This window comes from Pantherophis guttatus, chromosome 1 (assembly GCF_059756535.1).
Source record: "Pantherophis guttatus breed Tessera chromosome 1, ASM5975653v1, whole genome shotgun sequence".
In the NCBI taxonomy this organism is placed as follows: Eukaryota; Metazoa; Chordata; class Lepidosauria; order Squamata; family Colubridae; genus Pantherophis; species Pantherophis guttatus.
In genome coordinates, this window is record NC_142063.1 from 349,334,534 (window position 1) to 349,357,215 (window position 22,682).

At 57.0% G+C, this 22,682-nt stretch overlaps 3 protein-coding genes and 1 long non-coding RNA gene across 9 annotated transcripts in view; 3 read left to right on the top strand and 1 right to left on the bottom strand.

Moving 5' to 3' along the window:
* Positions 1-11,406, top strand: RILP (Rab interacting lysosomal protein). Of its 2 annotated transcripts, XM_034424484.3 has the most exons (8): positions 5-693; positions 931-1,054; positions 2,718-2,839; positions 2,937-3,110; positions 3,684-3,844; positions 8,351-8,473; positions 9,324-9,419; positions 10,308-11,406. In XM_034424484.3, exons 1-8 carry the CDS (start codon positions 448-450, stop codon positions 10,471-10,473), a joined length of 1,212 nt encoding a protein of 403 aa, XP_034280375.2. In that variant the 5' UTR covers positions 5-447; the 3' UTR covers positions 10,474-11,406. The 2 variants fall into 2 exon arrangements, with proteins under 2 accessions (XP_034280377.2, XP_034280375.2); XM_034424486.3 differs by lacking the exon at positions 2,937-3,110 and having other exon boundaries at positions 1-693.
* Positions 8,993-22,682, bottom strand: part of LOC117669781 (uncharacterized) — a 14,675-nt gene continuing 985 nt past the window's right edge. Inside the window, exons 2-3 of the long non-coding RNA XR_004592507.3 lie at positions 21,160-21,224; positions 8,993-9,080 (exon numbers count right to left, since the gene is read on the bottom strand). This is a non-coding gene — a long non-coding RNA (uncharacterized LOC117669781). The remainder of the gene's footprint in view (positions 9,081-21,159; positions 21,225-22,682) is intronic.
* Positions 11,399-14,438, top strand: SCARF1 (scavenger receptor class F member 1). 2 transcript variants are annotated; one of them, XM_087890860.1, is made up of 6 exons: positions 11,399-11,972; positions 12,510-12,571; positions 12,840-12,941; positions 13,270-13,795; positions 13,901-14,122; positions 14,285-14,438. In XM_087890860.1, the coding sequence occupies exons 1-6, from the start codon at positions 11,848-11,850 to the stop codon at positions 14,436-14,438; spliced, it is 1,191 nt and encodes a 396-aa protein (XP_087746986.1). In that variant the 5' UTR covers positions 11,399-11,847. The 2 variants fall into 2 exon arrangements, with proteins under 2 accessions (XP_087746986.1, XP_087746996.1); XM_087890870.1 differs by having other exon boundaries at positions 14,306-14,438.
* Positions 14,460-22,682, top strand: part of SLC43A2 (solute carrier family 43 member 2) — a 23,866-nt gene continuing 15,643 nt past the window's right edge. The window contains exons 1-5 of one of the 4 annotated variants that reach the window (XM_034424471.3): positions 14,460-14,616; positions 14,712-14,832; positions 15,153-15,277; positions 15,443-15,598; positions 21,821-22,033. In XM_034424471.3, the coding sequence (XP_034280362.2) occupies positions 14,460-14,616; positions 14,712-14,832; positions 15,153-15,277; positions 15,443-15,598; positions 21,821-22,033 (772 nt within the window). Of the gene's footprint in view, positions 14,617-14,711; positions 14,833-15,152; positions 15,278-15,442; positions 15,599-19,857; positions 20,004-21,820; positions 22,034-22,682 lie in introns of those variants that run through there. The other 3 variants (XM_034424472.3, XM_087890850.1, XM_034424477.3) reach the window with 3 other exon arrangements.

Genomic DNA, 22,682 nt, shown 5'->3' on the forward strand with positions numbered 1-22,682 from the left:
GGGAGGGGAACCAGGGGGGGATTCTCGGTTGGTCCCTGAAGCTCTCTCCCCACCATGAGGCTGGCAGGACTTGGAACGGTTCTGAGGCGAACCAGCCTGGCCGAGGACTGTGTTGGGGGGAGTCTGGGCTGGAGCCCCGCCCTGAAGGAAAATGCCACTTTGGCTTCCCCTCGAAAGTGAAAGCGGTGCCGCCCGCACGCTCCACCCGAGCCACTTGCGCTGCTTCTGGCGCGCCCGGAGGCAGCTTCGGGACCTCCCTCCGCAGCACGGCTGGGCCAGCGGTAGCCCGAGTCCCGCCAGGGGCGCCTTCCCTCCGGCCGCGAGCGAGGCGGGGCGAGCGAGAAGGCGGAGCGGCGCTTCTCTTAGCCCGCCCGAGCGGAGTCGCCGTTGAGCCGCGCTCTGCAGCCGCCGTCGCCTGTCCGGGGCCGGAGCGCGGGGCCGGGCCGGATGGAGGCGGCCTACGTGTACCGCCTGGCGGCCGCGCTGGGCTCCGAACTCCAGCGGCTCTCGGATGACTTCGGGACGGGCGCCCTGGCCGGGCTGGTCTCGCAGGTGGTGCGCCTCCTCGAGCTCCTGGAGACGCTGGCCGCGGACGGAGCGGCGGGCGGGCTCGGCGGGGCGGCCGAACTGCTGTTGGGGGCGCCGTCGGGAGAGGAACCGCCCGGCGCCGGCGTCGCCGAGCGTTCGCGGCAGGTGCGGAGGCTGGTGCGCTCCCGGCCGGGAAGGCTCCGGCGATTCCCCGCGTTTGGGCACGGGCGGCCTGGCCGGTTCTGCCGCGTCCTTCTCCGGTGGCGGCTTGGGCGGAGGGAGGGCGAGGTGAGCCGGCCGAGTGCGCGCCACCTCCCTGGCCGGGTCGGGCCTCTCCGGCGCCGCTGGGTGCTGAGCGCTTGGCGCAGGTCGAAGCGAGCGGTGCGCTTCTTCCCCTGGCAGGTGGCGGAGCAGCGACTAGCCGAAGCCCGGGAGCGGGAGCAGCGCCTCCAGAACCGGCTGGCCCAGCTGGAAGAGGAGCAGCAGCGAACCTTGAGCTGCCTGGCGGGGGGCCAAGGCCAGGAAGGTGAGGCCGGGCCGGGCAAGGAGTAACGGTAAACAGTAACAGAGTTGGAAGGGACCTTGGAGGTCATCTAATCCAACCCCCTGCTCACCCAGACTTGTACTAGGGATTCGAACCCCAAACTGCCGACCTTTCTGATCAACAAACTCGGTATCTTAGCCATTGAGCGACCTAGTCAGGAGGGGCTTTCCTGGAGGTTGCCTTGGGCAGAGTGGGAGTGGGAGGGAGAGGGAGAGGGAGCCCAGTATCTTTTCTTGCCGCTTCTGCCAGAGTCTCTGTGCATCCACCTGTTGCTTCCACCTCGCTTGAACTTTGAGGTGCGGGAACTCCAGCAGCCGTTTGGCTGACTTCCTTGTCTTTGTGCTGTGAAGGGCCGGCTGGCCCCATAGGCTTCCTGCCACTAATGGTAGCCCCGAACAGAGCCCAAGGTGGCGTGGGGGGCAGGGAGTGCCCTTTAACAGACCACACTTAGTTTGGAAGGCTGCAGTGAGCAATTCCACCCCGCGGGTGTGCTTGTGACGCAGAGTGAGCAGTTCCATTTGCACAAGAGGCTTCTCTGTGGTGGGGCGGGGGTGTGTCCCACAAATCTAGCCTGGTTGCTTAAGTCATTAGCCCAGGTGTGTCCTTCCTGGGGAAGGCGGCAGCCTCCTGGTCTCCCATGTGTCCTTGTGCTCCCGGCTCCTTGGCTAGATGGGCCAGGAGAGAATCCAGAATCAAGCTGGACTGGAGAGAAGGAGAGGGAGGCTTCCTTCATCACCGGAAATTTCCAGTTATGCATCATGAGTTGCAGCTCAGCCAGTAATGAAATCTGGGCACCCAGAGAGGAAAGGCAGGTGTGACCTTTGTTGGGTGCCCGACACACACTGGTGCTGCCTTTGAGGATGCCACTCCCTGGCAGGGAGGAGAGAGAGGCTGACTCTTCCCAAGGGAGGGGGTTAAACTCACCCCAGCCAGCTGGATGGCTGAAGCTCAGAGGCTGTCATGTGGTTTGCTTGGTTTGGATTTAGCAGGTGATGTGAATTCCAGCTGTAAGTTTACCATTTAGCTTTCTGTGCAGATCTGGTCAGTGGGTTTATTTAACAAACAGTGATTTGCCACTAACAGGATTTTGATGAGAGACGGAGGTTCTTCTTTCTCTTCCATCGGGTCCATGTTGTTCTTGCCATCTTTCGTCCTCCATCATCTGTTTCATTGGTTTTATTACAATTTCCCTGTTTGGATTGTGTGAGCTACGCAGCGTCATTGGGAACTTCCAGGTCTGAAGAACATAAAGAAATAAAGAAATGTATCCATGAATACTGTAGGGTAACTCTTGATTGGAAAAGTAGCTGAAGCGCTAAGTAGCTGAAGAGTGGGTCCCTGGCATCATCCCTTGGAGCCCCCTTGTGCCAGAAGAGCAGGAGATGCTGCCAGGGCACCTGATGTCCATGGGCAGAGGGAGCACATCCTGCCTGCTGCAGCCGGGTTGAGCAGCTGTGGGGGAGGCAAGGTGGCCCCTCCTTCAAGGGCTCCCTTTGCTGCTTACTTCCTGCTTGCGTGGTGGCTTCTCCTGCCCTGGGGTGCCGCCAATGAGAATCAGTCTTGCGAGGTTCCTTCTGCTCAAAGCTCAGCCGAGCGATGGCAAAGCCAAAGGGACGCCACAAAGCCGCTCTCTGTCCTGCCCCAGACAGCCCTGGCCGCCAAGAACGGAAGCTGATGATGCAGCTGAAGGAGGTGGTGGACCATCAGCGGGACAAGATCCGTGCCCAGGACCATGAGATCCAGCTCAAGGCCCGGGACACAGAGGCTGTGAGTGCCAGCGGGTCCGGCTGGAGGGGAAGGCAAGGGTGGGGGGGCCTCCCACTTCCCCCCAGTTGCTGAGGGTGGTTGTGGGTCTGTCCTGCAGCTGCAGGAGCAGCTCAACCGCTTCATGACTATGAATGAGAACCTGCGCCGGAAGCTGGCCGTGGTGCAGGCCCAGCTCAGGAGTGCCCTGGAGAGGAAGGGGGAGGTGGAGGCCCTCTGGGAAGCGGAAAGGCGTGGCAGAGCGGCAGAGCCCGCCAGCACTGGCACCCCCACGGTGAGCGGGACAGAGCAAGTGCGTGGAGGGAGGGCAAAGAGGGCTTGGGGCCAGTGCAACCTAGAGGGGCTATGGCCTCCTGGACCCCTCCTCCGTCTGGCTGAACAAGAGCCCTGTGGGCACTGCCAACCTTACAAGGTAGACCAGATTAGAAACCGACTCCACAGGAAGACCCCAGGGAGTCGGGGCGGGCCAGTCGAGCCTTTTTCTAAGGCTTCCCTGCCTGCCTGGCCTTGCTGAGTTTCTGCCCCGCTTGAGGGCTTCTGGACGGCTTCTCCAAGGTCATTGCAGTGCCTCCCTACAGCACCTTTTGTCCTTCTAAGTTGGGCTCCAAGTAGTCTTGGGATAGGGGGAGCACTGGAGGGGGTCTCGCTGAGGAGCATGAGGCTGATGGCACCCTGAGTCCAGCCTGGCCACTTTTCAGATGAAAGGGGGAGGTGGTGCCCACAAGCAGGTGGCCAGCGATCAGCTTCATTTTACAAATCATTTTATTCATGATTTTAGGCATGACATCAGACTGACCTGGGTGGCTCACAGAGCAAGGCAATGTAAACGTCCCCCATCTTTCCTTAGGAACAGGAGGAGGGGGATATGGGAGGGGCTGCAGTCCCCCCAGAACAGCCCCCTGACCAGCGCACCTTCTCAAAGGAAGAGCTGCAACAGATCCTGCAAGAACGCAACGAGCTCAAGACTAGCCTCTTCTTGGTGGAGGAGGAGTTGGCCTACTACCAGCGGTCAGTCGGTCTCCCCGGGTATGAGGTGGGGGAAGGACGGGGAGCTTCTCTCCTGATGGACCCATTGCAGCTCCACAACTGCCTTTGCTCCAGGACAGCTGGACTGATTCTGGCAGGGAGCCCAAGTTGGTCTTCTGACAGGGAGTAGTTGCTGCAGGGTCCTCTATATAGGGGTCTGGGGGGATCCAGCCCTGCTGAAAATACAGGGTGCTACCAACCCCGGGACCGCCCCTCTTCTTTGGTGTCTCCTGGCAAGAGTCCCCTTGTCCCCATCAGGAAGCTTTTGGCTATCAAGAGTGGCTTATTGGGATGGGTGAAATCAAAAGAAATAATAAGTTCTTCTTAAGACCACAAAGTCTGTGATCCTTATCCTACAGTGCTGCTGTAATCTTCTTTTACTTTTCACCAATTTGAAAAGCAGAGGGTTTTTTGCCTTCCTTCAGAAGACTGAGCCCCCAGCCCACCCAAAGGAAGGGGGCGATCCCTTGAAGACCCTCCAGTGCAGGAGTCCTCCACTGCCCCTCCCCAAGAGACACCTGTCCAGCCTCTACTTAAACACCTCCAGCCCTCAAGCAGAGTAAAGAGTGCTTAGTGTTCGGAAACACTTCCCACCCAAACACTCCTAATTTAAACCCTTTCTTTCTTGCCTTCTGGAACCAGCTTGGAAAATTCCACCTGGTCTTCTGCTTGGTGGCCCTTTGGTACTTGAAGATGGCTGCCACGTCTCCGTGTGGTTTTCTTTTCCCCAGGAAGCTCCAGTTTGCCAGGCTCCTTCTGTGGTGTCTGGAGTTGGTCCCAGCCCCAGACTCTGAGAGGGGCACAACCCCTTCACTCCTTCCCCATGAGGCCTGGCCTTGCTCACCTGCCCAGGGAGCCGGAGGCCAAGCCTGCCAGCTCACCTGGGGATAGAATAACAGAATAACAGAGTTGGAAGGGACCTGGGAGGTCTTCTAATCCAATTTCCTGCTTAAGTATGATACCCTATATCATTTCAGACAAATGGTTGTCCAGCCTTTTCTTAAAAGCCTCCTGTCTTGCAGCATCCACAATTTCTGGAGGGAAACCCTTCCGCTAGTTAATTGTTCTCACTGTTAGGAAGTTTCTCCTTAATTCCAGGTTGCTTCTCTCCTTGGTTAGTTTCCATCTGTTGCTTCTTGTCCTGCCTTCTGGTGCTTTGGAGAATAGCTAGACTCCCCTCTTCTCTGTGGCAGCCCCTTTGACATTGGAAGACTGCTATCATGTTACCCCTAGTTTTAGGTGGTCTCCAAAAAACCATGTTGACTTTAAGCTAGAGGAAACAGTGAAAGAAGCTGGGTCCCTGGGCTAGAGAAAAGAATTAACATAGTTCTCTGAGCCTCTAATATAAGCAGCTTTTAAAAAGCTCAGGAAACAGGCAAATGACGTTTACTTCAGGAATCTGATTATCTTTAAAAATGGGGTTAAAATGTTTAGCCAGAAAACTGCATTTGAATTTTGAACATTGGAGTATCTCTACAGGTAGAAAATTCTGTGTAATCAACTTTTTTTTTAATTCCTAACTTTTTGCATCCCAGAAACTACTTTTCATTAACTTCTTTTGAGCTAAAATACAATTTACAAGCAGTTTCATTTCTGAGCTCACTAACTGGATCATTGCACCTTTTTTTTTAATCTCATGCAGAAACATTGTTTTATAATGATCGGGTTACCCTAACCAATCTCATTGTACATATGTTGTGCACTGGCAATAAAGGTTTGAATCCCAACTCTTTCTTCCAACTGGGAATGTTTATATTTTAATACCTAACATAAAAAGAGTTATTGAATTTTCTCTTTTTTTAAAAAATAAAGTTTTATTTTAGTTATTGATGGTCTGTCTCCCAAGGAGTTTGGAGAACAGCAGAAGCTTCTAATTGCATGGCTTTATCCCAGAGATGCTATCCAGCAGGTTCTGACAGGTTCTGGAGATTTCTGGTAGTGGACATTTTGAGTAGTTTGGAGAACCGGCAAATACCACCTCTGGCTGGCCCCAGGAGTGGGGAGGGAATGGAGATTTTGCAATATCCTTCCCCTGGAGTGGGGTGGGAATGGAGATTTTGCAGTATCCTTCCCCTGCCATGCCCACAGAACCAGTAGTAAAAAAAATTGAATTCCACCACTGCTTTATCCTCTCCAGTCAAGAGGTTGCATTATTTAAATTATTGTTGGTCACACAGGCCACCGCTGGGTCTGGCATTTTTATCCACCTATCCAGTCCTTCCCCAGGACCTGGGATGGGCAGGTGTGCTGGTTTGATGGTTGTTTCCCAGGAAAGCTGCCTTTTGTAATTGACCATGGGGATTTTTTTCCATGCCGATGGTGATCAGGTGGTGCTCCAGATGTTTTCAGATTGCACCCAAAGTGTCTATGACAATTGGTGCCACATTTGCTTTCTTTTGCCACAGTTGTTTTACTTCTATTTGCAGGTTTTTGTGCTTTGTATCTTCCCCAGTTCTTCCTCTTCTCTTCTGCTGTCTCCAGGTACTGCAACGTCCACTAACCAAGCTTCTTTGTTTTTCTTACCAACAGTTGTTAAGTCTGGAGTGTTATGTGGCAGGTGCCTGTCTGTTTGAATTCTAAAATCCCAGAGCACTTTAGTTTCTCCATTTTCTATGATTTTCTATGACTTTCTCTATTTTATGGTCCCACCCGTTCTTGCTTGCAAGCAAGTGGCATTTCTTGCAAATCTTCCAATGATCTGCAAGAAAAGTTGCCACTTTGCCATGCTGCCTGTGTGATCTTCTTGCAGCAGCTAACCAGTTGATCCACTGCTTCTTTAGCTTCTTTGCAGAGGCAGCACTCGCTCTCTGTCACTGTCTATTAATGGCATGAGAAATGAACCAAGAAACTGCACCAGATCCGGAGGCAGGACCAGGGTGTTGGTAGATCCAGAGGCTTCTGAGGGAGGGAGTTTGTGTCAGAGCTTTGGGGTAAAACAGATTAGGAAACAAACTTCCCAGGAAGACTGGAACTCTACTTCACAGAGATAAGACCACGATAAGAGAGTTTTTGCAAGCCTGATTAAGCTTAATCACTGCTCGCTTTGGATACTATCTTGCTTTGAATACTATCTTGCTTTCCAGGACTTAAGGAATATTTCAGCCCTCTTTATTTTAGCCCTCTGATTCTTGACGAACGAATCTTTTCTTTTATGTACACTGAGAGCATATGCACCAAGACAAATTCCTTGAGTGTCCAATCACACTTGGCCAATAAAAAATTCTATTCTATTCTATTCTGTTCTGTTCTCTTTCTGTTCTGTTCTGTTCTATTCTATTCTTAAATTATTCAGTTTATGTAGACATCCATTGAAATAGTCATCCAGAGTCGCCTTACTGATGAGATTGGGGGGGGAGTGGGGGATAAATTTAATAAATAAACGTAAAAATAAAATATATGACTTTGGGCAGCTCACAGTAATTAAAATATTAAAAAATTAAATCTATAAAAAAAAACCCATTGTATAAAGGCAATATAAAAAACCCACCATCTGACATTGTCCAAAGTGCAGTAAACCAGCATCTATCCACAATCGTCCTCAGAGGCACCGCAGAGGCTCTGCCACACATCGGAGTCCTTGCCTGCAATGGCAAACTGCCTATTTCCCACCCAGGGATCCCCCTGGAACTTCCAGCCTTCCAGCTTAGGGACTCGGCCCTTCGATTCATCTGACCGTTTACCTGACGTCATGGTTGAGTTGACTCTTAGTGACCACACTGTGGTCTGACACATGGTACACACATTCTGATGTCGATTGTTCAAGTTGCCATTTTGTAATTTCCCTTATTGTGTTTGTATTTAACTTACTGCATTTGTGTTTTGTTTTTTTATATAGTGAGTCAGTCTGGGTTACCGTGGAGTTGGGCAGCACCAAAATCTAAATAAATTTAAAAAATGTCAATAAATCTGTCCTTCCAGTGGTCCCCGATTGCTTGTCTAGGTTTGCTAGAGGCTTTAAGGAAGAGGCTGGACAGCAGCAGCAAAAGCACCTTTTGTCTGAAATGGTCTCGGGTTTCCTGCTTGAGAGGGGTTGGACTAGAAGATCTCCAAGGTCCCATCCAAATCTGTTATTCTGTTACTCTGCTGTTTGTTGTCTTTTCCCATCCAGCTTCCTAAAATACGGTGCCCACATCTGAATGGTGTATTCTAAGAGCAGAAGGGAGAGGAGAGTAGTGGCTTCTTTTGCTGCTGCCTCACACTCTTGGCTCACGTTTAGCCTGTGACCAAAATGGAAGGCAACATTCCAGGTGTCCTGCCAAGGCCTTATGAAGCAGGACTGACGCTTCACATGATCGTGATTCTACCCCCGTTGATGCAGCCTAGGACTGCTTTGGCCTTTTTGGGCAGCTGTCACACACGGCTGGCTCATATTTAAATGGCTGTCCACTAGGACACCTGGATCCTCTTGCAGTTATTAGAGGAGAGGTACCAGTAGATTTCCCCCCCCCCCCCGTCCCACTCCTGAGACTGAGCTGCTTCTGCCTCCAGGGAGCTGCTTAATGGAGAGCGAGTCCCTGCCCTCCTCCTGCATGCAGTGAAATCTGCCATCAAGAAGCAGCGCAAGAAGATCTGGGCCAAGATGCTGGGCACAGAAGAGGAGCCGGCAGGCAGGTGGGTCTTTTGCCAGCCTTAGGCCAGCTTTGTCCTCCTCAGGCATCATTCATCTCTCTCTCTCCCTCTCCCTCGCTCACTCTCTGGCAAATGTGTGGTCTCCAACAAACCCACTAGCCACAAAGAATCTGGCAGTCCAGCTCCCCTTGGCCTGGACAGATCAGAAGCAAATAGGATCTGGCCTCTTGAATACCTGGGAAGAGGAAAAGGGATTTATTAATTTGGTCCCCTCAGGCCGAAGAAATGGCATTTGGCCTGAGAAAGAAAGAGTAATGGCTCACCTTTATAAACCCATCTCTTTATGACCAACTCCAAACTCTTGGCAGGTACAGAGGTGAGGCTGGTGCTCTGTAGCTCCCTGCATTGACCGGAAGGTGGGGCCGTGTTTATTCTGCAGCCACTCAAGGCAGGTTCTCCAAAAGAGCACAGGAAGGGCGGAGGCAGCGAATTAGATTAAACTAAACAGAAGTGTATATCCTCAGATAGTTTCTCCAACTTGGTTCTCTCTTAGAAATAACCTGGCATGGTAACATACTTTCATGGAAAGAGGCTGCTTAATCAGATGTGTGTATCATTCAGTAGTTTGTAAGTGCCATAATTTCATCTCCTGCAGTTCAGGAAGGGAAATAGAAGAAAATCAGCCAGTTTAGGAAGAGGTTCATTAACGAGGGTGCAAAATTAAAGGGAGAACGATGCAAACTGTAGCCGTTCATCTAATCAGATGGTCCAGAGGTTCTAGCAGTGGCAGCACTTCAAGGAAATGTGCCCCCCCCAATTTCAGCACATGCACGAAAACTCACAAAGCTCATTGAGGTGTCTGCAATGCCTGCTCTGTTCTGCTCTATTTCAGGGAGGAAGAGGAGGAGGAAGGTGAGGGGTGGCCGATAGGCTCTCCTGGCTCTGACTGCACCGATGGCCACCTGCCCGAGTCCAGGATCAAGAGCTTGTGAGTCTGGGCTGGACAGAAGGGGGGCAGTTGTTGGGCTGGGAGGGAATCCTGCCGGGGTCCCGCGACGTCTCTGGGGACAAGGGGAAGTAAGCAGACCACCGTCCCTGGGGGGCTTTTCTGGGAACTCCTCCCTAGGAAGGTGAAGCTTTTGGCTTATGGATGAAGCAGCTTCTGGTCTCATGGCTGAAGCAGGGAAGTTGGAGGGTGTTTCTTTCCCAGTCCAGCCTAAAGGCTGGGGATTTCCTGGAAGTTTCCTGGTGGAGTTCAAGGTTAGCCTCCTCTCATCAGCCAGACTCCGTGTGTGTGTGTGTGTGTGTGTGTGTGTGTGTGTGTGTGTGTCATTTTGGCCCTTGGTGAACTCCCTAAATTCTGCATGAGCCCAATAAGTGCCAGGCCCCTTTTCTCTCCTCACAGCCTCAGGAACTCCGGATTGAGAGCAAAGGAGCTCTGAGTTCCCCAGTGGGAGAATCATTCTTTTGTATTTATGTTTGTTTGTTTATTTTTCTTATAAGTAAGGCAAAGTGGTGAATACTGTACTCCTTCCTCCTCTTATTCCCTTCTCCCCAACAACCACACTGTGAGGCGGGTTGGACTGAGACACAGTGATTGGGCCAAAGTCACCCAGCTGCCTTTTGTGCCTAAGGCAAGAGTAGAACTCACCGTCTCCTGCCACCAGGCTTCCTAAATTGGCTTGGGACGCAGAGGGGCCTGGGGGGGGGGTTGACTGTATCTCTACTCCATGTGCAGCATTTCCCACAGCAAGGCCAGTCCCTCCAGTGGCTCCTCTGCTGAGAACCACAGGGGCACCAGTGGTCAGAGCAATGGACAGAGACATTTTCTTGCTCTCTGTTCTCAGGGGTCTCCTCTGTGTCTCTCCCTTCCCAGTTTCAACCAGTGGTATCACAGAACCTCCCAGCCCAGCCCCCCGGAAAGCAGGCCTGGAACCTGGGAGATCATCAACGCAGAAGATGTCGGTCCAGGAGAAGAGCAGAGGGAAGAAATGCCCCCCAGTGGTTCCTCTTCCCCAGGCCCAACTTCCCCACTTCCTTGAACCGGGATACTCATTGCTGAACTTGCAGCTCTGCTCTTCTGAGCCCCAGGAGAGATGCTTTGGGAAGCGCTGACCCAGCTTTGCCAGGAGCCTGGGGGCGCTGCCCTCCCAGACCCCTCGCCCTCTCCAACAAGGCTGTTCCCTGTGCAGAAGGTAGCCAGAACCTCCCCTGCGGGTGCTGTGCCCAGAACCGGCTGCCGGGCCTCCATCCTGGGCACCTTCCACCTGGCCCTCCCTCCACGCAAGGTTGCGCCTTCTGGTAACCGCCTGGAGCAAGAGTTGTACACTGTCCTGTGCCTGCAATTTCCAGGATGGCCAGCTAGTGTGCAACCTTAACATTTAACACCAAAACAACAAGGACAATAAAATGGAAAACGTGCAAGTGGGAATGAAGAACCTCCTTGGGAGGAAGCGGAAATCCCCCCCTCCATTACTGAAGCAGAGGGAGGGGGCAGGGCAGGATATCCTACCCCAATATCCCCCTCCCACCAGTTTCCATATGCCACTCAAAACAAGCCTTTCATGCAAATCTTAACCGTGGATAAAGCACCCCTTCATTCTGGGGGGGGGCGGGGGGACAAACTGGGAGCCTCCTCGAACACCCTCTCAAGACACAACTCCTGGTGCCCCTCCCTCCCCTTTCCCTAACCTGAGAGGAAGCTGCAGCTCAACCTGCTCTGATCTCCAAGAAAGGGGGAAGTGGGGGCTGGGGCTCCCCTTCTGAGTCCAGGAAGGTCTCAAGAGGAAGCTGCGATGCTTGGACAGAGACGTGGGGGAGGGGGGCTGGCAGAAGTGGAGGTCAATCGTGGGGGTGGAGACTCCTGCTCAGGGGGGAGCGTCACCGTGGAAGGGGGCATCTGATCTGGCCCCAGGGAACAAGCACAGAAAGTTCTTTAGCTTGGAACCAAATAAAGTTCTCTTTCGGGTTTTTTACTGCTGCTGCCCGTGCTTGCTAGGACTCCAGCCTAGCCGAACAATCCGGGTTCAGCGGGCTCCCGCCGTAGACCCTCCGCTTTAAAGCCTTTGGGGCCTGTGAATGCTGAGGGAGGGGAGCGGAGGGGTGGGGGTCCCAGCCTGGGGTTCTGCCAGAATCCATAAGACAAAAAAGTCTCGTCCCGTCCACCCCACCACCCCTGGGCTCCGCTGGTCAGGGGCCTCCTAGAGCCCTCCTGCAGGTCGCTCCAGCCGCCCAAGAGGGGCCCGGGAGGCTGGGGCCAGAGACCCTGATAAGCCTCTCTGGCGACGATACTCCTTGATCCCCTTCCTCCTCCGCCCGGCCAGCTTCCTCAGGAAGACTCGCAGGAAATAGGCGGGAGGCGCTTCTGCGCTGAGGGTCGCGGCCGCCCGACTTCTCCCAGCCGGGTCCCCGGGACTATGGAGCGCCGCTGGCTTCTTCCGCCGCCGTTGCTGCTGCTGCTGCTGCTCGGCCTGCCCGACCCCGGGCGCGGCTCCTCGGAGCTGGAGCTCGGGGGAAGGCACGTGTGCACGACGGAAGATAGGTAAGGTGGGGGGGGGGGAGCCGGCCGGCCACGCTTCTCTCCGACGGTTGCCCGTGCGCCCCGCTCTGTCAGGCAGGGTAACCCCGACGGTGGCGGCGCGTTCCGCTCCAGGGGCCGGAGGGCGCCGGCGGGGCTTCTGGAGGGGGGCGCCTTTCGGCCTTCGCCTGCCATCTGCGGCTCTCTCCCAGCCCTCGCCCACGCCTTCCCTTTCCGCCCATTCTCCGCCAGAGGCCCCAGGGACCGCCCGGGAAAGCTGGGAGTCGAGGTGGCAGCCCGGCGGAGGCCTCCCGGTTGTTGTTGGGGTTGTTTGAGCCTCGCTCCTCTGTCCGGAGCAGCGCCGCTTCGCCTCCGAGCGCCCCGGACGCTCCTGCTCGGCTCGCGGGCCCGGCAGCGCTTGGCTCCGGGAGACTCGGAAGGGGTGTTCAGCCTCTTAAGGGAAGAGGCGGGTGGCTGCGCCGAGGGCGGTCCGGTCCGGGGGCAGTTATGGCCAAGGTTGGGCTCCCGCTCTCTGGCTAAGGGCGGTCTCTCTCCCGCTAGCCTGCCGCCCGCCCTCGTCTGCTGCCCGGGATGGAAGCAAGTGGGGCCCGAGTGCCCCCTGGGTGAGTGGCTCTCCGTGCGAGGGGCCTCCCGCTTGTACACCCCCCGCCACTCCCCCAGCCTGGAGTTCGGGACGGGGGGGGAGGGCAAAAGTCAGGCAGGGACCCAGACCCGACGCGGTTCCTTCTGTCCCGGGAACGCCGAAGGGGGGGGCAGAGCTGCAGGATGGCCCCTCCGGCGGCGGCTGTACTGATGCTTTGCGTCCCCTTCGAGGGGGGGGCGGAAAGAGACGGTCCCCTCATCTCGCCCCCCCCCCCGCTTTCCCCGCAGCCCTCTGCTTGGGCGCCGACGCCTGCCAAGAGCGGGAGATCTGCATTCGGCCGGCGGTCTGCCGCTGCCGGCCGGGCTTCTTCGGGGCCAACTGCAGCGCCCGTGAGTACCGCCCAGTTGGGGGAGAGTCAAGAAACCGCTCCCCCAATTCTGACGGGGGCCGGATTCACCCCTTTTACCTTGGCTTTCCTGGCCTGTTGGGGAACCCCTTCCCCCAGCTCTATTTGGGTGCCCGCCCTGGCCGTGGGCTGACTTCTCTCCTGATCCCTTTTGCCTGGCTGGGCAGGAAAGCGCTCCTAAGGTTGGCACCTGGAAGGGCACCAGGGTCCATGACAACTTGGCTCCTGGGACAGACCCTGCTTCCGGCCAGTCCTACAGCAGGGTAAGGGGGCTGGTCCAGGGTTTGAGGAGGCTTGTGCTTCTCTTCCAGGGTGCCCGGAGCAGTTCTGGGGCCCAGACTGCAAGCAGAACTGCCACTGCCACACCCATGGCAGGTGCCATCCAGCCAGCGGAGAGTGCAGCTGCCACCTGGGCTGGTGGGGGCCGCTCTGCCAGTTGGCCTGCCAGTGTGGGCAGCGAGGTCACTGCCACCCCGTCACAGGCAGCTGCCAGTGTGATCCAGGCTGGTGGGCCCCTGACTGTCGGAGGCAGTGTCAGTGCAATCTCTTGGGCTCCCGCTGTGACCCAGCCACCGGCCGCTGCCTCTGCCATCGGAGCTGGTGGGGCAGGCGATGTGCCTCTCTCTGCAACTGCAATGGATCACCTTGCGCCCAGGAGTCCGGGCGATGCGAGTGCACGGCAGGGTGGTGGGGGGCAGCCTGCCAGCACCTTTGCCAGTGTGTGCACGGCCTGTGCACCCCTCAGGATGGACGCTGCACCTGTGATGCTGGCTACAGGGGCCGCACCTGCACAGAGCCCTGCCCTGAGGGGACCTATGGACCCCAGTGTGCCCACAGGTGAGGAGCCTGTGACTCTGGGCGTGCCCTTTGCCCACCCAAAGAGGCTGAGGGAAAATCTGAGTGCTGGGCTGCCCACTCGCCCTTTCTCTCCTGCCCCTGCAGCTGCGGCCACTGCAAGAACCAAGAGCCCTGCTCCCCCACGGAGGGGGCCTGCCTGGCCTGCGACCCCGGCTGGAATGGGACCCACTGCTCGCAGCCGTGCCCTCTGGGGCTGTACGGAGACAACTGCACCCAACCGTGCCCCCACCACTGTCTCCAAGGAGAGACTTGCCAACCGCAGACAGGACGATGCCAGAACTGCGAGGCAGGATTCATGGGGGCCAGGTGGGGTCTGAGCTTGGGCCCTCTGCACCAGCAGAGCTGCCAGAAACAGGGAGGGAAGGAAGCAAGGGCAGCTTTGCAGAGCTGTGGGAGGGACGTGGCCAGTGGGGAATCTGCTCTTGCCTCAGAGAGGGACCTGTCCTCTCTTTGCTTCTGCCTTTCAAGCCCTCCATGGCTTTGCTGCAGGTGTGAGGCCCCCTGTCCCCCCGGCTTCTTCGGAGAAGGCTGCCGGTCCTCTTGTCCCAACTGCTTCCACGGGAGCTGTGATCCTGCTTCTGGGACTTGCCTCTGCCAGCCTGGCTACTGGGGCACCAGGTAACAAGGTGGGGTGGTTGCAGTGATGCCCTGCTTCCCCCAGTCTCGCACCCCATTTTCTCTCTGCCTCCTTTTCAGCTGCAACCAGAGCTGCCCGGAAGCCTTCCATGGCCCCAACTGCTCCGCGGCCTGTCCCTGTGCAGAGGGACCATGCCACCCTGTCTCCGGAGACTGCCCGTGGGGTGAGTCTGCCTTCCCTGGCCTGATCTGAGGCTGATCCAGAAGGTGCCCCCTGGGGAGGTGGGCTTCCTCAATGACTCCTTCCTCCCTCTCCCAGAAGTCCAGGGCCAGGAGGCCCTCCTTGCAGGCATCCTGGGCCCACTCCTGCTCCTGCTGGGCCTCTGCTGCTGCTACTGCTGCTGCCACCACCGCTGCCGTGGGGCAGCCTCTGTGGTCAGGTGAGAGCCCCCCATACACAGCCAGAAGAGTCAGAATGGACCCTCTTTGGCTGGGTCCACAGCAGGTGTATGTGTGTGTGTGTGTAGGGGTTTTTCTCTTGGGACTGGATTGATTCCCATCCCAGACTGGTTTGAGCAGAACAGCCAGGGGAACGTGGGGAATGTCTAGTCCAACATTGGGAGGTGGCTGAAAAGCTTCATTTGCGCCTCCTTGCTCAAGCTGCCCTATGACCCCAGCGAAATGAGACCCTGCCCAGCCAGAGGGGGCCTGGACCGGGAAAAAGTGGGTCTTCCCGGTCTGAGCTCCCCCTCTTTCCTAGGGCACCAGGGGCCGAACGGGATCCCTTCCCTCCAGCAAAGCACCGCCTGATAGCCAGGCTGCCCAGCCTCCCTTCTAGCTTGCCCTGCTTCTCACCAGGGGGCTCAAAGCTTCCACGGGTGACAGGTAAGGATCTATCCCCAAGGAATGCCAGCGCAAAGGGGCCTGCCTTTCTGTGCCCCCTGCCCCCGCTTGCCTTCTCTCCCAGGAACTAAGGGGGGCTGAGGGGCAGTGCCTGTGGTGGAAAGGGTTGGGCCTGATAGCCATGTTCTGATGCTTGTCCTCCCCCAGTTGCCCACCGAGACCCGGAGGTACCCTTCAACCCCAGTTTCATTGAACCAACATCCACTGCCTGGCCCTCTGACAGCTCCTTTGGCTCCTTTGAGGGAGCCAACGAAGAAATGGGGGGCTGCCAAGGGCCTCAGTCTGCTCTCCCTCCCAGCGAAGGTAGGAGTGCAAGTGAGGGGAGAGGTAGGATCCCCCCTCCCCAGTAAGCCTACATCAATCTTGCCCAGTGCCAATGGATCGTAATGCCAAACTAGGGAAATCCCCGAGTGTCCCACTCTGATTTTGCTGCTGACCCCTTGGGAGGAAGGGAACAGAATAACAGAGTTGGAAAGGACCTTGAAGATCCTCTAGTCTAACCACCTGCACAAGCAGGAGGCACTATCTCATTTCAGACAAATGGCTGCCAGTCTCTTCTTAAAAGCCTCCATTGTTGGAGCACCCACAACTTCTGGAGGGGAGCCATTCCACTGGTTAATTGTTCTCATGGTCAAGAAATTCCTCCTTAGTTCTAGGCTGGATTTCTATTTTATTAGTTTCCATCCGTTGCGTCTTGTCCTGCCTTCAGGTACTTTGGAAAATAGATGGACCCCCCTTCTTTCTCCTGGTGGTGGGTGGTGGTGGGGAGGGGCTGCTGTGACCTTGGCTCAGCCCTGAAGGGAAGGGGCTGCTTGTGCCTAATGCGCAGGTGAGGCTCAGCTGCAGGTGTGTCATGACCCCCAGGTATGGTGGGATGAGGCCTCCAGGGGGCCTGCTCAGCTGTACCCCTTGCCCCTGCTTGGGGTGCAGAGACTGTATTGTGTTAGTGCCCTACTAGGGTGAACCCAGCCCAGTCTTTTTTTTTTAATCCCCTTCTCTGCTCTTTCAGCCTTGCCAGAGGGCAGCGTTCTCCCTGGGGCAGCAGCATTGCACCCCTCGCCCTTTGCCATCCCTCGCACCTCCAGCATCGCCAAGGGCAAGAGGCCCTCCGTCTCCTTTGCAGAAGGGACCCACTTTGGCCCTCAGAGCCCCAGGGCCCCCCCTGAGGCCCTCAACCCCGCCTGGAAGCCAACAGCCTCTGAGAGCTCAGTCCAAGGAGCTCCTCCTCTGCAGGTCAACCGCCCCACGGGGGCCTCATGCCACTCCCTGGGCAGAAGCTGCTACGAGAATGTGGCACCAGCTGCCTGGGAGGACAGTGGCTGGGCCCCTGCAGGTCACCATCCCAGCAGCCACAGGAGCTGGGCTGGCGGCTCCCAGCACCTGGTGCAGAGAGCGGAGCCTTCGGAGGCAGACCCTGTGGAAACTTGCGTCCATGAGCCCAGCATCACCACCATTTACGTGACCGTGGGCCAAGCCAGAAGGGGCAGCGAAGACCCCCCTCCGGCTGCCCAATGGCATCAGGAGAGTGGGCAGGAGGAGGCTGCCTGGCCAACAAGTCTGCAGAAGCTGCCTTGGAAGGCGCTGGATGCTGCAAAGGGCACCTCAAGGAAGATGGCACCAGAGGAGCCCAGCATGGCTGAAGATCAAGGCCTGCTGGCTCCTGACGAGCCGATGGAGGGTGGCGGGAGCAGCGGCAGCCTAGAGGCATGACCCCCCCCCGGAGGGGCACAGCCAGCGAAGCAAACATGCCCTGCCTCTGGGTTTGCCCCAGGAGCCCAGCTGTGTCCAGCACCCTCCCACAAACAAGGTGGGGGAGCAAAGCTTCAAGGGGTCCTGTGTGGAGGAAGCCAATCCTGCCTTTCCGTAGAAGGGATTGGGCCCCTAACCTTCAGTCCTTTGGGAGATTTCCCTCACCGCTGGAAACGCTGAACCCGGAGCCTGCCTGTGGTTGCCTGATGTCCCACGGAGCCCTTCCTTTCTCTTCCGCTCAGAAAAGTCTGTAGCAATAGTCTGGCATCTGGACAGGTGCTGCTTTGGGTATCTCTCAGTCGCTGCATTGCCCTGATAAAGCAATTGGCCTGGAACTGCGGGCACCTGCCACCCCTGCTACCAACAGTTGGGCTCTTTTTCTTGTGGATACCCAGCCTTGAAAGGGTCTGGGGAGCTGCCAGTGGTGACCAGCAGGGGGCGGTCTTGGACAGAAGCTGTATCTGTAGAGGCTGAAGGGGCAGTCATGCCCCGAAACCTCCCTAGCACCCTTGAGCAGAAACGCTTGGCAAGCCGAGACCTGGAAGAGCCAGTGGCCACCTAAACAAAACATTTATCAAAAGGATGAACGAGAGTTAAGACTGTATTAACTATGGACTCAATCTGAATTGGGATTAAAATGATTCTAGCTTTACTAAACCCCAGTTACTTCTTCCTGGCCTGTCCCCTTGTTGGACTATAGCAGCCAACAGTGGTTTATGGTTAACTAAACCCTGGTTTATAGTTTATGGTTCACTAAACCTTGGATTACTTAGTGCAGCCTTCTGGGCCCACATGACACCCTGAACCCCGACTGAAGCATGCCAATTACTTGTGCCCAGAACACAAAAGGATGTATCGGGATGCCCACCTAGGACCTGCATTTCAGCCTTCCCCGGCCCTTGTGGGTCAGGAGGGGCCCTGATTAAAAAGCCAGATCTGAGCTGTGTTCAGACCAGCCTTTACACCCAAGCCCACGTCCCCTCTTTGGTGGAAAAGTCCTCACCCCTGCTGGGTTCTCCAAAGGGGGAGGGCTATTTTTGCCTCTGAATGTTATCGTTATCACAACTTCACGTGGGTTCTGTAATCCTTCAATGGAGTTTGAATGAACATGCAAGACCAGAGTTGTGATTTGTTGCCTGGCTTTGCAATCACAACTACCCCACATGCAGGGCGTCCTTGTGAAAAGTAATGCCCCTACAGTCCAACTGACTCAAAGGGGACCATGGGAGTCAGAGGAAGCAGTTGGGCCAGTCCTGTCCTACAGAAAACTCACCAGGTTTGTCTCTCCCCCCCCCCCAAAAGGCCCGTTCTCAGAATCTGCAGGCACATCATGTCCTGCCCGGAATCCATTCCTGAACGGTCCTCCCAAAAGGTTCTGAATGCCTGTCAGCCTGGAAGAATTAACCACTTCCAAAGCTCTGGGCTCCGTCAGGCCCTTGTCAGATGCAGGCCCCAAATGGGGATGTGGGTGTCTCTTCTCAGGAAGGGCAAAATCTCTCCAAGAGCAGGGTGTGAAATTGCACAAGAAGGCAAAAAGAACCCCAGAACAGCTTCTAGGAGGTCTGCAGGCCTCTCTCACCTTGCATAAAGTCAAGTGTTCCGTTTTCCCTACCCTGGTGCTCCTCTCAGGTTTACTAAAAAAAACCTTCTGGAGGGCACAAACACCGACAAAGAGCCCCCGGAGGAGGCAGGGCTACCGTCCGGCATGCAGGTGGGACTGAGCATTGGGGAGGGGGGGACTTGGTTGACTCAGAACCCGCATAACCTGCCCTCCGGAGGAACCAGCGGGAGAACTTTGGTCCCTCTGTCAGGCTGAAGCACTAGCGGGCGAGGCAACCAGGTGGCGGTTCAGACGTATGGGCGAGATGGAGAAATTCACGGCTTTGGAAATCGGCCGGCCAGAAGCCTCAGGTAGAGGGGTGACCTCCTGGGACCAGCCGCTCGGGCTGAAATAATCGCTGAGCCGAAGATTCCCTGCCAAGGGATGGAGCGGCCGGCCTCGTTCACCAGCCCACCCGGGACAGGAGAGGTTTGTTTACCGCGATCGCCCTCGAGTGTGGGGCAACCGGGGAGGGGATCCCAGGGCAGCTCTCGTTGCGTGCCGGAGGTGAGAAGCCCCGCCCGGGTGGAGGCGTTTGCTCACAGACCCCTGAAGAATCAGCGGCAAAGCTCCGATGGCATCCACGGGCAGACAGGCGAACGCGGCACCCTTCTCCAAGGGGCGCCCGATGCCCTTCTACCGGCCCGTCTCTTTCAGGTGGCGGCAACTGCGGGGTGAGGATCGTCCTGCGGGGATACCGGTGGGCGCGGAAAGAGGGGCGGCCGGGAAAAGCTCCTTTCTTTGCCCCCCCCCGGGGGGTTTGCCCTTCTCCCGGTACAGGGAGCTCCGCGGCACTGGACGGGGGCCAAAGACGACGCTCGGGGCTCGGTCGGAACCGTCCGGCGCACCCGATGCGATTCTAGGTCAGAGGCTCCGCGGAGCTTCAGATCACCGGCGGCCTTCAAAGCAGTGGCCTCCCGGACGAAGGCCGGTTTACGCGCCCGGCGCCGGCCACGATCGGGACCGAGTATGGAGGCTGGGGCTCAAGAGTTACGCCTGGCGAAAAGAAGCGACGCCGGCCTGTTGAGGGTCGCCGAGGGAGCTCCGCGTGGCCAGCCGTTCCGCGGGCTCCAGCTGGAAGGAGAGCCGCCTTCGCCACCCCCCGGCGCGCGCTCCTTTAGGCGGGAGACCCCCCTCAACGCCCGCTTTCCCACCTCGCCACCTTGGCTTGGCGGCGCGCTGCCCGATTGGCCGAGACGCGGCGGCTGGCAAGGCGCCGGGGCCAATCAGCGCCGCCTCGCTCCCCCTCCCCGCCTCAAGGTATAAAAGACGCGGCTCTGCGCCGGGCACGGAGCAACAGAAGCGTCGCCACCGCGTTCGCAGCCGCGCAGCGCCGGCCGGATCCAGCTGGGTAGCCAGGTGAGCGCACGGAGCGGCCGGCGGCCCGGCTGTGGGGCGAGTTCGGGTGGGAGTTGCTTGGCTTCCCTCCGCGGGAAAGGACGAATCTCTGCAGGGCCTCTGCTCCCCGCGCATATCCCAGCCGGCCTCCGGGACTCCCGTTGCCCCGGTTGCCAGCGCCGTCTTCTCCTTGCGCCCGCGTGGGAGGCTCGGAGAGAATCCCCCCCCCCGAACTTCGGGCTCTTATCTTCCACCACCCCATCCCGGGGGCAAGCAGAGGTCTAAAGCGGTGACCCCCCCCGGTATGTGTTGGTTTAGAGAGCTCCCCTCCTGCCCAACTGGCCTGGTCTTTGGCGAGGGGCTCAGCGCGGTGTCCCAGCCATCTCCAGTGGAGTGAGGCGAGGTCCTTGCTAGCCCACTTCCATCCTAAGTGGTCTTATGAAGCCTCCTGCATCCCCACCCCAAGGTTTCCAGGCATCGGGTATTTAGGAACAAGGCCTCTAAATCGGGAGGGTCGGTTGATCTATTGTGTCCAACCCGTCATATGATGGAGCCCTTCCTTCCCCTTCTGCCCTCCTCCTTGTGCCCCCACTGAAGCCCCTCTTATACTGCCATTGTCCGGGCTTTGGTATCCCCTGTGAGATAACTGCAGGGCGAGGGGCTTTTGCAATTTTCAGCTCAAGCTGCCCAGAGCCCTCTAGCAAGAGGTTCGGGTCAGTTAATTCTCGGTTCCTTTCCTGCTTCCCTGTTTGAGTCCTTCTCTGACTCCCCCACTTCTGCTTTTCTCCTGAGTCTAAGTAGTCGGGCCAGGCAGCTAGTTGAGGGGTACTTCACCCATTCCCCTCCCCATTTAATTCTTTCCCCCAAAACTGCTGCTAGCTGTGAAGAGAAGGAACAGGCCAGCCCATTGGGCAATTTCACACACACCCCTGTTCAGACATCGCCCCCCCAATAGATCTAGGGGCACTTTGGGGTTGTTCTGCCCAGGGGCTTCCCTCTTTGCCCCCTGAGTAACTCTGGGCATCTTTTATTTTGCTCTTTTGAATGCTTTGGCACCACTAAGGCTCCGGGTGGGTGGCTGGCTGCCCGTCCATTGGCTGCCTCTGTATCATTCAGATTTCCCTCCACTGTCTGGGCACTTGGCCCCCCTTTCCTCTGATTGAGCCACGTTACTGACCTGTCATGCTGACCTCATCCTCTTATCCCAAGGCTGATAAGTTTATCCAGTGCTTTGGAGAAGTCCTGATAAAATAAATAAAGAGTTTGGGCCCTTATCTTGCTGCTGCTTGAACCAATCTCCACCGACTGAGCTTCCCTCCTCCCAGCACCCGCTGGACCCTTTAAAGATCCCTTTGCAGAGACCCTCCGCTGGCAGATGGCTGCCTGGATCAGCCGGCCAGTCTCTTCCCTCATCAATGCCCTCTGAGCACGAACATTTTGGGGCTCTTAGAGAAGAAAGGGGGGCTTAGGCAGCAGGGCAGTAGGACTCAGTGGACGCCAGGACAAATTTCCTAGCAGAGTGGTCCAAGAACTGGCCTGGCTGCTTGGGGGAGGGGGGAGTCTGCTTTGCTAGGGGCATTTAAGCAGAGGCTGGATGACCATTTGCTGGGGGATTTGTAGGAGTGACTAGGTGATCTCTGTGTTCCTTTTCTGCCCTATGGCATATTTTGTTCTTTTTAAGCTGCTCAGTCTTCTGAGAATGTTTGGGGAAGAATGGGGGCTGGGGGGAACAGGGGAGGGTTGCTGGAGCTACAGGAGGAGGCAGCAGTCACTGTCTGGAGAGGAAGGGAGCCCCTGAAGGAAAAAGGGGCTCAAGAAAAAGCCTTGTGTGCCAACAGATTGGAAGACCCTCCTGGTGAAGAAGAGCCCCCGCCTGTTGCCACCCACCATCATGGCTCCCACCCTCGCCACGGCCCACCGGCGTCGCTGGTGGATGGCCTGCACGGCTGTCGTGGAGAACCTCTTCTTCTCCGCCGTCCTCCTGGGCTGGGGATCCCTCCTGATCATGCTCAAGTCGGAGGGCTTCTACTCCTACCTATGCCCCCTCCCAGGTAAGAAGCACCTTGGCCCGGCCCTCCTGAGCACCAGGCCTTTGCCACATGGGCTCCACTGGTGGTCTCCTGGGCAAGCCAGCCAGCCCCCCTGCAATCGGGCTTGTGTGCACCATCTCTAGCTGCTTAGTGGGAAAGGGGCATCTCTTGCAATCATGAGGAGAGGGGCCTGCATTTTGGGGAGGGGGCCTGGAGCCCGTCTCCTCTTCCTGCCTGCCATGGTCTCGGCTGCTTCTAGGTGAGCCTGGCTATTGGCTTTTGGACTGGGAAGGGCCAGGACAGCCTTGGGACCCTCCCCCATAAATCCTTTTCCTTCTTGGAAGTCTTTGCACTCTGTTCCAAAGATATCAGCCACACTGGGCAGGGTTTGGGAGAGGGGGGCAGGAAGCTCTTGCCTCTGTCTCCATTCCTCCTTGCCCCCCCCAGCCTTGCCCTTTGGACCCCGGTCAATCTTTTACAGGGTCTGAACAGGCTGAGACCTTGATAAAAAAACTGCCGTGGCAGAGACTTTATCCAAGAGGGAAGATGATAAGATCCCGCAGAACCAGCGGATTCTAGGCTGGCAGGAGAGGGCGGGTGGGGAAAGAACTGGGCTCTGCAGCATCGGGGGGGGGGGGGAGGAGGAAGACCCATGGGTGAGAGTCAAAGG

Excerpts from the sequence above, each read along its gene's own strand:
- RILP (XM_034424484.3), top strand. The coding sequence starts at position 448 with ATGGAGGCGGCCTACGTGTACCGCCTGGCGGCCGCGCTGGGCTCCGAA. Across the intron at positions 3,111-3,683 it reads CCAGCACTGGCACCCCCACG|GAACAGGAGGAGGGGGATAT; the intron begins GTGAGCGGGACA and ends ATCTTTCCTTAG. Across the intron at positions 3,845-8,350 it reads GAGTTGGCCTACTACCAGCG|GGAGCTGCTTAATGGAGAGC; the intron begins GTCAGTCGGTCT and ends TTCTGCCTCCAG.
- SCARF1 (XM_087890860.1), top strand. The coding sequence starts at position 11,848 with ATGGAGCGCCGCTGGCTTCTTCCGCCGCCGTTGCTGCTGCTGCTGCTG. Across the intron at positions 12,942-13,269 it reads CGGGGCCAACTGCAGCGCCC|GGTGCCCGGAGCAGTTCTGG; the intron begins GTGAGTACCGCC and ends CTTCTCTTCCAG. Across the intron at positions 13,796-13,900 it reads GGACCCCAGTGTGCCCACAG|CTGCGGCCACTGCAAGAACC; the intron begins GTGAGGAGCCTG and ends CTGCCCCTGCAG.